At 45.3% G+C, this 11,308-nt stretch overlaps 1 protein-coding gene across 1 annotated transcript; it reads left to right on the top strand.

The window, feature by feature from the left end:
- Positions 1-2,937: 2,937 nt before the first annotated feature.
- On the top strand, positions 2,938-9,838 carry arhgap35b (Rho GTPase activating protein 35b). Its single transcript, XM_056285380.1, has 6 exons — positions 2,938-6,660; positions 7,490-7,631; positions 8,004-8,081; positions 8,259-8,390; positions 8,600-8,705; positions 8,862-9,838. The coding sequence occupies exons 1-6, from the start codon at positions 2,938-2,940 to the stop codon at positions 9,271-9,273; spliced, it is 4,593 nt and encodes a 1,530-aa protein (XP_056141355.1). The 3' UTR covers positions 9,274-9,838.
- Positions 9,839-11,308: the final 1,470 nt, after the last annotated feature.

The raw sequence follows: 11,308 nt of genomic DNA, 5'->3' as shown, positions 1-11,308 counted from the left end.
CGTGGATGAACGTTGTTACGGTTAGATAATCACCGGTCATTTGGTCGTATTGGTTGTTTTTTTTTTTTTGGAGAATTGAGACGATCCATAGACTATTCTGCGTCTTTATGCCCGTGCACATCAGGCGGCGAGGGCTGCGGCAAGCGCTGGCCTGACAGATGCGAGGAGAGAAAGGGGGGAATGCGATGGTATGTACTGCTATTTACTCTCCACTTATCAAGATATGGCTTCGCAGCGACGGCTGTAAGGCGTTGCAAGACAAGTGTGGGTAACTTGAGAGGAAACGCCGTTATCAATCGTGAGGATGCGGGGCGAGGAGGAACGTATTCTAGTAGATTTCGAGACTGCAATTTCATTATGTAGTCAGCAGAGGCCTGGCGTGGTCAGCTCCCTACCAAAATGCTCCCAAGAAGCCTGTGTTAATCCCTGTTTTTGGGGGGGGGGGGTGCACACAAAAAGCCGTAGAGTTGTGAGTAATAGAGATGAAATGTGTTGTATGTTTGTTACCTTGCCCTGCCTGTCGCGGAAACGTTTTCTCCCCATAATGAAACCGTTGACTTGTTTTCATTCGCGAAACTTGCCTGTTCATTCTGATACTGGGCCTAGCTCAGCTGAGCGCCGTGGACTGCCCATGTTGACCCTGACATTCAACACAGTACCGTGCCTTTCTGATCTGTGTCAGATTAACGTCACACGTTAATAATTTAATGTTTGGGCAATCATTCGCCCCTGTTGGCTCCGTTTGACTTCACTGCGCTACCCCGGTGCATGGGGATGGGGGGGGGGGCATCTGGTGTTGGACATGATTTTACGTCTCGCTATGCTTTATTTTGGAATTGACGAGTGAAGGTCTATATAAAGAGAATGACATGGGGTCCTGGTGGGCTGTACATAGACTACAAACCACAAGAACAGGTTTTGTGGTGTGAAATCTACAAGTGTCACAGAGTTGAGAGGGACCCCAATTCTTGCAAAGAATAAATTCTCCAAAAGGTTTGTCAGTGTTGTTTAGTTAGTGGTGTCTCTTCAGAACCCCCCCCCCCTCACAAAAAAAGTCCAACTGGGTTTTGTATGGTTTCTATGCTCCTCAGACCATTCCCCAACGCTTAAGTGGGCCCACAGACGAGGGCACTGTTTTTAGGAAGCACCACTCCCATCATGCTTCACCAAAGAATGAAAGTGATCCCCCCAAATGTTGGTTTGTTTTCATGGGAATTTACCCTGCCAACCGAGGGGCTGAGTGGAAATGTAAATGAAAATCGGTTCACACTAAGGATTGTGAAGAATCTTATTTTAAAACTATTTTGTATCCTTAGCTGTATCTTTTCTTGTTCTTGGGTTGATGCATCTGAGATTCACGTCTGAGGTCTTATCCAAAGCATTACAGTATATCCCATCAGCAAATTAATTTGGATTATGCTTTTGAAGACAGCAAGATAGACATTCAAAAAAACAACAGAGTGATGGCAACTGCACACGCCCACAATTGTTAATGGAACCTGACGTTTTTAATGATGAAAGTGCTTTTGATTCATGATCAGACTGTTCTTTTTCTGCTTGATTTGGATTCATGTGTAAATGTTTGTTTCTAATGCATAATCAGGGCCACTGTGAAGAGCATAGGTAACACGGTACCTACCAGCTGGCTGAGTACAGAGACTAAAGACTCCCAACACAGGCTGTTTTCAAAAGAGGCACTTGGCCTCACTTCAAACGGAGGAATAAGGCTCCAACTGGAGTAAAGGAGTCATTTATCTCTTCTATTGATGCCCACTTAAATTAGTTAAACTCTACCAGGTTAGTCAACAGAAAAAAAGTAAATGCTGTATTGCAACTAGATTGTTTTATGCAAGTAGCAAATAGCCTTATGCAAGTGAAGATTTTAGTTGTCCTCATGCCATATGGAGGTTGTGTTGCCACTGGCACATAACTGCTTTAATGTGGTTACCTTGTGACCTAATTAGCCACCAACCTGCTGACATTACTTGCCACCTGTGGTGTGCATGAACCGCAACAATTAAGATGTTTTTGTAACCTTATCAGTTCTTGCCAATAGGCAAAATTACTTCTTAAACATTCTCATGACTCAGGAATAGGGTTGCCAACTCCTTGAAATGGAAATAAGGAACAGGGGATAGGGACGGGGGTTGGATGGACGTGGCGGTGCGGGCATAACAAATGTAATGTGCCTTACACTATACACACATACACACACATATGTTATTTGTATAATAAGGAACAATTCCTTATTTTAAGGAACAGTTGGCAACCCTACTCAGGAACTTCAGTGAGGATATGAAAGTTATAAATGTTGCTCTGTAGACAGTTTGTTGAATCTGGGAATGACCATATCCATGTCAGGAATAGATGGTTTCAGGATGCACTGAATTAAGTGTGGTCATTTATAAACTCATCACTCAATAGTCTAAAGGTAAAGTTACTGCTGTTGATTTTAAGCACATGTACAGATCTACAGCTAATTGGTTGTAAACCACCAATCTCCTCCTTGGTATGGTAAATGTTATTTTAGAGCCCAGCATGCATTTTGAAGTATGTTCATAGTCATGCCTTTATTTTCTTTGTCATGTGGGTATCTGTTTATTGTTTACAGAGGATTTTTTTTTCTCCTGGAATAATTATTATTTTAAAACAAGATGGCAATTTTATTTAATGGCCTATTCTAATATATTGTTCTTGCTCTTTTTTGTTTTTTGTTTTTTTGACAGGGCCAGAGCCATATAAGGAATGACTGAGACAAACCTCTGTTAATGCTGAGCTGCTGCATTGCTGTTTATCAAAGTAGGAGCTCAATAAGAGACATTTAAATATCTAAAATCCTCCTATATCTCTTCTGTGCATCAACTACTTTATGGACAAACATCAAAGTGTACTCCACTGTACAGTGCCTGTTTATGGCAGGATGAGTGTCAGCAAACGATGATGATGGCGAAGAAGCAAGATGCCCGAGCGCCAATTTACAACCTTATTGTGGTGGGTTTGTCAGGAACAGAGAAAGAGAAGGGCCAATGTGGGGTTGGCAAATCCTGCTTGTGTAACCGCTTTGTGCGGCCAAGCGCTGATGACTTTTATCTGGATCATACTTCAGTATTGAGTACCAGCGACTTTGGAGGACGAGTGGTTAATAATGATCACTTCCTGTTCTGGGGAGAGGTGTCTCGGGTTCTGGAGGAAGGACCAGAGTGCAGAATGCACGTTGTGGAGCAAACGGAATTCATTGATGACCAGACATTTCAGCCACACCGTAGCACTGCTATGCAGCCCTACATCAAACGGGCAGCCGCAACCAAGCTGGCTTCAGCAGAAAAGCTCATGTACTTTTGTACAGACCAGTTGGGCCTGGAGCAAGACTTCGAGCAGAAGCAGATGCCAGAGGGCAAGCTACAGGTTGACGGATTCCTGCTTTGTGTTGATGTCAGCCGGGGCATGAACCGCAACTTTGACGACCAACTGAAATTTGTCACTAATCTATATGGTCAACTTAGCAAGACCAAGAAGCCCGTTGTGTTAGTCCTCACAAAATGTGATGAAGGAGTTGAGCGCTATATCAAAGATTCACATACATTTGCCATCACTAAAAAGAGTCTGCCAGTGGTGGAAACATCTGCACGTTCAAATATCAATGTTGATCTCGCCTTCCTCACCTTGGTGCAACTTATTGATAAGAGCAGGGGTAAGCCCAAGATAATTCCTTACTTTGAAGCTCTCAAGCTCCAGAGTCAGCAAATAGCTTCTGCCAAGGATCGGTATGAATGGTTAGTCAACCGTATAGTGAAGAATCACAATGAAACATGGTTAAACACCAACCGACGCATGAACACCTCTGCAGAGTATAAAGACTATGTCTTCTTGGAGGGAACAGCAAAATGCAAAAAGCTCTTTCAACAGCATGTCTACCGTCTGAAGCAGGAGCATATTGAAAGGCGTCGTAAAATATACCTAAGCACTCTTCCTTTAGCACTTAGTTCTTTGGTGCCTGACCTGGATGAGATTGACCAGCTGAGCTGGTCTGGGGTACAGAAGGTTCTGGAGTCCAAACAGCACTTTGCCCACTGGTTTGTCGTTCTGGAGGATTCGCCCTGGGAGGACACATCTCATATTGATAACATGGAAGATGAGCGTATCCCCTCAGACCTGCTGGAGACCTCTGCAGCAGAGGCTATATTTGATGCCCATCTGGAACATTTACGCAATGAATGCAGACGGGCAGAGATTAGGCATGAGTTCAAACAAAAATTGGCTTCCTCACCCTTTGTCACACCTGGTAAACCTTGGGAAGAGGCCCGTAGTTTTATCATGAATGAAGAATTTTACCAGTGGCTGGAAGAGCCAGAGTACCTGGACCTCTATAACCGCCACCAGAAGGAGATCATTGACCACGCTAAAGAGGACTTTCAGGAGCTGTTGCTAGAGTACTCTGAGCTTTTCTATGAGCTTGAGGTGGATGCCAAGCCAAGCAAGGAAAAAATGGGAGCCATCCAGGAGGTTTTAGGGGAAGAACAGAGGTTCAAGGCCCTACAGAAGCTTCCAGCTGAGAGGGATGCTCTAGTGTTGAAACACATCCACTTTGTTTATCACCCTACCAAGGAGACCTGCCCCAGCAGTCCTCACTGTGGAGACTTTAAGATTGAGCAGATTTTGGCTTCGCATTTCCCTACATGCTACCCCTTTTTTGACATGAAATCTCACTTTGGGGACATTAAGGCTGACAGAATTAACCTTGTGATATTGGGAAAGGATGGACTGGCCAGGGAATTTGCCAATGAGATTAGGGCTCTCTGCACGAATGATGACCGGTACGTGCTAGATGGGAAGATGTATGAGCTCACTCTGCGGCCTATTGAGGGCAATGTGCGACTTCCTGTGAATTCTTTCTACACTCCCACCTTCACCCCCCTCGGATGCCTATGTCTGTATAATTCAAAAGAGTCCCTCTCATATGTGGTAGAAAGCCTTGAAAGACTGAGGGAATCAACACTAGGTAGAAGGGACAGCCAGCTAGCTCAGCTACCAACATCTTTGCTTTTAGTTACCAAAAGAGGTGTGGGGACATATGCAGATATTGGCGGAGAAACTGCCTTAACCTTAATAACACAGGGACAGCAAGTTGCAAGGAGATTGCAGTGTAGCTTCTTAGACCCTGCCTCCCCTGGAGTGGGCTATGGCCATAATGTTAATGAGACTCAAATTAACCAAGTGCTAAGGAGCCTCTTGGACGTTAGAAGGAGCACTTCTTTTAGTAGCAGCTCCCCACCACTCCCCCCAGAACCTCTAGGTCTCCGAGACTCTCCTCACCAACCCAGTCCAGAGGCAGATGTTCGCATCGTAATGTGCTTAATGTGTGGAGACTCCTATGATATTGAGCAGCTCTTATCCCCCTTCCTAATGCCCCAGCATTGCCGGCCCTTGTCTAATAGTGGTGCCTCTATAATGCTAGAGCAGACAGTTGGAGGACACAGGCTGGTTATAGAGCTTTCTCTGCTCTCCTACCATGCCTCCTTCTCTTTGCGGAAGAGCAGGTTAGTGCATGGCTACATTGCAGTGTACTCAGTCTCCAGAAAAGCCTCCCTGGAGACCCTTTGTGCATTTTTGTGTGAAGTTCAGGACATCATCCCGGTACAGCTGTTGGCTGTTGGGGATAACCAGGCAGAGCTTACAGACAGTGACTATGCCCGTGAACAGCTGGTCCAGGGGGAGGAGCTGGCCCATGAGATTGAGGGTCGCTTCAACAGTATTGTTTGTGGGTCGGGAGGGGTGGTGGGAGGTATGCACAGGATTGAGATGTTCCAGCCTTTCCTCATTGAGGTGGTTGAGAAAAGAAACATTGTGGAGGCAACTCACATGTATGATAATGTAGCCGAGGCCTGCACCAATGAGAACGTGTACTCCCCACGCTGCAGTTCTCCCAGTCCTGTCACCATGTTTCTGGACTCTGAGGATGACGTGGAGCCCTCTCCACCCTACTATGATGGCACACTCACCTCTCATAGTGGGGGCTTCAACTTACCTGACTTGGATTCTAGTGACATCTCTGTCATTTCTGATATTAGCTCCTTTGAAAGCAAACTGAACAACAAAGTATCTCCCCAGGTGAGAGCTAAACCAACTGTCACTTTTGACTTCCGAAAGGTTGGTCGTAACCCATACACTGATACAGTTGGCCATCGTCGTTCCTTGCCAACGGCTGTTACCTGGGTGCCTGGTGGGGATGTAGGCTATGATCCCTCAGACTATGCTGAGCCCATTGATGCTGTTTCAAAACCCCGTCCTAGTAATGAGGAGATCATCTACTCTGTGCCACATGATAGCACACAGGGCAAGATTATCACCATCCGTAACTCCAACAGGATGAACTCCAATGGCAATGGATCTGACAGTGAAGCTGACAGCAGTTCTTTGGAGCGAAGAAGAAAGTTCTCAGCAGCAGGAGTGAAGCCTCGCCTTTATCGTGACCGTTCCAAGCGCCTGGGCAAGTTCAGCAGCTTTCGTACAAGCTTCATAGGCAGCGATGATGAAATGGGAGCTCTTCCTAAATCCAAGGAGGATGAGTTTGGAACCCTAAAAGGAGAAAATCTTGTAAATGAGGAGAGTGAGGACCCAAAAAAGAGGAACATTCTGAAGAGTCTGCGGCGAACAGCCAAGGTGTGTATGCCTCCTTTTAAACAACTAATTAGGTAACAGATATTTTGTAATGCTGATTAATTGGACATAGTTTGTTGTATGGATGTCATATTGAAATAGTGATAGATAATCCACTCATTGTTGTGGGCTGGTGGGTTTTCTTTATTTTTTTGCTTCATTGTTGCCATATTTTTTTTGGGGGGCGGGGGGGTCCCCCCCCTTTTCTCCCCAATTGTATCCGGCCAATTACCTCACTCTTCCGAGCTGTCCCAGTCGCTGCTCCACCCCCTCTGCCGATCTGGGGAGGTCTGCAGATTACCACATGTCTCCTCCGATACATGTGGAGTCGCCAGCCGCTTCTTTTCACGTGACAGTGAGGAGTTTCACCAGGATCACGCTATTCCCCCAGTTTCCCCCGCCCCCCCCAAACAGGTGTCCCGACCGACCAGAGGAGGCACTAGTGGAGCGGCCGGGACATATACCCACATCCGGCTTCCCACCTGCAGACACGGCCAATTGTGTCTGTAGGGATGCCCGACCAAGCTGGAGGTAACACGGGGATTCGACCTATCGATCCCCGTGTTGGTAGGCAACGGAATCATATTAATTTTGTTGGCAGGCTTTTTGCATCTTTACAGCGTGAGTCAAAACTGTAGGGTGCTCTGAGCATTGATAAATGCATTCAGCCATTGATTCCGTCTGAGAAACACTTGGCAACCTTAGGTGCTGCCAGTGGTGTAAGACAGAAAGCATTTTCCATTTTTGGACAAATGAATGCCACTTGGCAACAAGATAATTAGCCCTATTAGAGTCATGCATTATTGTGCATCCTCCTTTCTTTGCCCTTCAGAAAACAAGACCAAAGCCCCGTCCAGCTATTCCCAAGCCCATGGAGAGCAATTACTTTGGGGTCCCCCTTGTGAATGTGGTATCCCCAGACAGACCAATCCCTTTCTTCATTGAGAAATGTGTCCGTTTTATTGAGACAACAGGTAAGTTGTTTCATTGATACATTTCCCCCTTTTCCCCCATTATTTGCTGTATGAAACTGTTTTTGTCGAGTTGGATGCTGTGCTGCATGTTTCAGGAGTCAAGTCAATTCATTTTATTTTCTGAAGGCGGCATACAGGGTCAGATGAAAATTGGGATGCAGAATAAAAATTGCATTATTGGTGTTATGATTTATGATTCATCATTTACACACGTGTCTTTGTAAGTCATCCTAAATGCCTACAATGTGCTGTGAATGTCATACAAGTTTTTATTCAATAACGAATGTACTAGAATTCTTGAGTGTTGGTATTGTTGTTTTCCAAAAAAGGCCAACACTGTTCAGTTTTCTCTCTCTCTCTCTCTCTCTCTAGGTCTCAATACAGAAGGTTTATACAGGGTAAGCGGGAACAAGTCAGAGATGGAGAGCATGCAGAGGCAGTTTGATCAGGGTGAGTGTGTTTCTCTGACCTGTCTGAGCCAACATTTAATTATGTGGTTGGCTAATCAATACATAGACTAGAGGTGACAAGGGAAATTGTGACGTACTGAGTATATTTAGCCCAGTCACAATGGCAAATAACTTCAACGCTCCCCTTCTTCTAATTTCCCTTCCCTTCCTTTTGCAGACCACGGATTAGACTTGGTTGAGAAGGACTTCTCCATCAACACTGTGGCAGGAGCCTTGAAGAGCTTCTTCTCTGAGCTGCCTGAGCCCCTGGTGCCTTGCGCCCTGCAGGTGGACCTACTGGACGCTTTCAGTAAGCAAACACCGCTGGGCTGGAAGGGTGTTAACCGAAAACATAATAAGAATGTTGTTTTTTTAGGAGGGAAGGGAATTGGAGAACGTTTTTGGGAAATATTTGCCAAGAATAATTTTCATAGTAGATGAAGTTAGTCTCTGATCACTGCACGTGATAATGCCAGGGTCTGAGCCAGATAGCTAATTTGGCATTCCTTGTTCCTGCAGAGATCAATGATAGAGAACAGAGGCTCTATACCATGAAGGATGTCCTGAGAAGATTCCCCAGGGAGAATTATGATGTCTTCAAGTATGTCACGAGCCACTTACACAAGTGAGTACATTCTAGTTTACTGTTTCGTTTAATTAGTGTGCGGTTTCTAGTTTACTGTTTTGTTCAATTAGTGTGCGGTGTGGTAGTAAAGTTTATTTGTGCAGCTCTTTGCTCTGCCGTCATCATTAATGGGTAAATTTATGTGTGTACTTCTAGAGTAAGCCAACTGAGCAGAGTGAACCTGATGACCAGTGAAAACCTGTCCATCTGTTTCTGGCCCACTCTCATGAGACCAGACTTCACCACTATGGATGCCCTGACTGCCACCCGCACTTATCAGACAATCATCGAGACCTTCATCCACCAGTGTGCATTCTTCTTCTACAACCAGCCCCTCCTCGACTCCCCCACGGGCCTAGCAGGCCTTCCCGCCTCGCCCACCACTACCCTGACGGGGGGCTCTGCCTATTCCTGCTACCGTTCCTCTCCACCCCATACCACCACGCACTTCAGCCCCCTGCAGCAGTCCCCACCCACCACCCCACAGTCCCCTTTGCAGTCCTTGCTGCCCCCTTTGCACCAACACCCCCATAGCCACCACTCCCCTGCTGAACAAGAGACACTGTGAGAGACGCTAAAACCACGTGTGCCCATGAGGATGCTGGACCTTATCACCAACACATACAAAAACACACACTTGTTCACACACACATACACACACACACACTACATTTTTTTTGGGAGGGGGGGTCATGGATAACTGAGGTAATGGAGAAAAGAGTCGAGGAGCATCTCAGAAACATGCCACTTGTAGTAACCATCATTAAGTGTGTCAGGTCAGGCTGTGGTGAATGACTCTTTCCTCTGCCCTCTAAGTCCCTGATAGCCTGGAATCTGATATTGGGCCTTCCTCAGATTAAGAGGAAAACAGGCGCTGTAAGTAACAATGAGCATTGCTCCTGTCAGCCTCCACTGACCCCGACACTACCAAGAAATCCCAACCTTCCATGTTGAGCTGGAAGACATGATTTGTGGCCACTATGGTTTCATTTGTGTGTAATTATTATTATTATTTTTAACTTTTTTTTTTTTTTTTTTTTTGCTCATGAAAGTACTGCCACTGGATTTACAGACTGTTCCTCTCTAGATCCTTTGAGCAGCAGTTTGCCCCATATAGCGGAAATGTCTCTGTCAGCCTGTGGGGTCTCTACTTGAGGGGTCAGAATGGGTTAGGGGGACATTCTGAGGGGTAGGGGGGTGGGATGTGCACATCCAGGGATGCACTTTAATGATCACTGTTTTTTTTTTCTCCCCAAAATGGGGATGTTTAGGACAGACTGTTTCTTTTTGTGGTTTAAGTTCACAGCTCAAACAGCCATACCCATTGCTTCAACAAAGCATTGGCAGGTCAAACTTTGTTTACATCAAACTTGTTTTTGTATCCACATACTTATCTGAAGCACTTTTTGATAGTGTAGTGTTAATTTCGATGATATGCCACATTGATCAATTGTCCATGTTGTTTGTGTAGTGGTTGAGTGTGGCACTAGTGCAGGCTTGTGAAACAAGATCCTTTTGTAAAAACTTGTGTTCTTAAGGTTGATCCAGAGATCCCTGTTTTAAGTTGATGGGAATTCTGAATCGACTTATAATCCTTGTTCATCCCAGCCGTGTCAAATATTGTTTCCTTTGAGCTTGTCCTCTTTCCAGCTGTTGTTGCTAGTCAGGGTGGTTACATTTACTTCAGTGTTACTTCAGCAGGTTGAGGTAATGAAGTTGGAATACCACTGAGAAGACTTGTCTCGCCATCAGTAAAGTTATCGATTTTCATTCGGCCAAGTTGGGCCTGAAAGAGGCTGAGCTTCAACTGTGTGACTTAGTCACACCATAACATGACTCTACATCGCCATCTGGTGTCTATGAAATCAGCAGGCTTGAACGGTGATAGGTGGCTGGATGTGCTGCTGTGGCTGCCTATCAAACCAAGCTTCTTTGTACTCATCTAATATTAAGGACCTTTTAACTCAGTTTGGTATTCTCAAAGCACTGTCACTGCTAGTCCTGCTACTTAATACGACCAGTACAAATGAAACCTGTGTGAAGGGGACTCATTCAGTGTGGGGCCACCAAGCATTTATTACCTGTTCTAGTAAAATAGTTTTGTGCTGCCATATTGTCTTCTCTGTCGTGGAAACAAAACTGCACAGCACAGTTCCAGTGGTAGCACTGTTAAATGAATGTCCCAAATATTTTCAATGCATTTCACAGGGGGAGGGGGGACAAGGGAGGATTCACCATGAGACATGGTAGCCCTGGATGACTGTGGTTTGTTTATGGTTTTCATTGGCATCTCTGTCCAGATTAGCTAGATTATTGGTTGTAGTTATATTTGGGATCATCACTTACTGGTACTTAACGGAATCTCAATGCTGTCAGAAGTCAGTCGTCTTTTTTTATCTTTGGCCAAAGGTGAGGGCTCTGCTCACACGTTTCAGAGCTGTAGACTGTAGCATTCTGATTGATAGAGAAGGTGGGTGAGGGAGGGGGGAACATCAACCAACTGTCCCACTAAAATGTGATCAATGGGAGGATATAATCATGCTGCATCACTTCACTTCTGACACAAAATTGGCAAATCTGCCACTCAATGAGCAAAAAGTGAG

The sequence above is a fragment of the Lampris incognitus genome, chromosome 8 (assembly GCF_029633865.1).
Source record: "Lampris incognitus isolate fLamInc1 chromosome 8, fLamInc1.hap2, whole genome shotgun sequence".
Taxonomy (NCBI): Eukaryota; Metazoa; Chordata; class Actinopteri; order Lampriformes; family Lampridae; genus Lampris; species Lampris incognitus.
The sequence above is the reverse complement of the archived record's forward strand: the minus strand, read 5'-3'. Positions and strand labels throughout refer to the sequence as shown.

Coding starts and splice junctions, on each gene's coding strand:
- arhgap35b (XM_056285380.1), top strand. CDS start 2,938: ATGATGATGGCGAAGAAGCAAGATGCCCGAGCGCCAATTTACAACCTT. Junction 6,661..7,489: donor GTCTGCGGCGAACAGCCAAG/GTGTGTATGCCT, acceptor TTTGCCCTTCAG/AAAACAAGACCAAAGCCCCG. Junction 7,632..8,003: donor CCGTTTTATTGAGACAACAG/GTAAGTTGTTTC, acceptor CTCTCTCTCTAG/GTCTCAATACAGAAGGTTTA.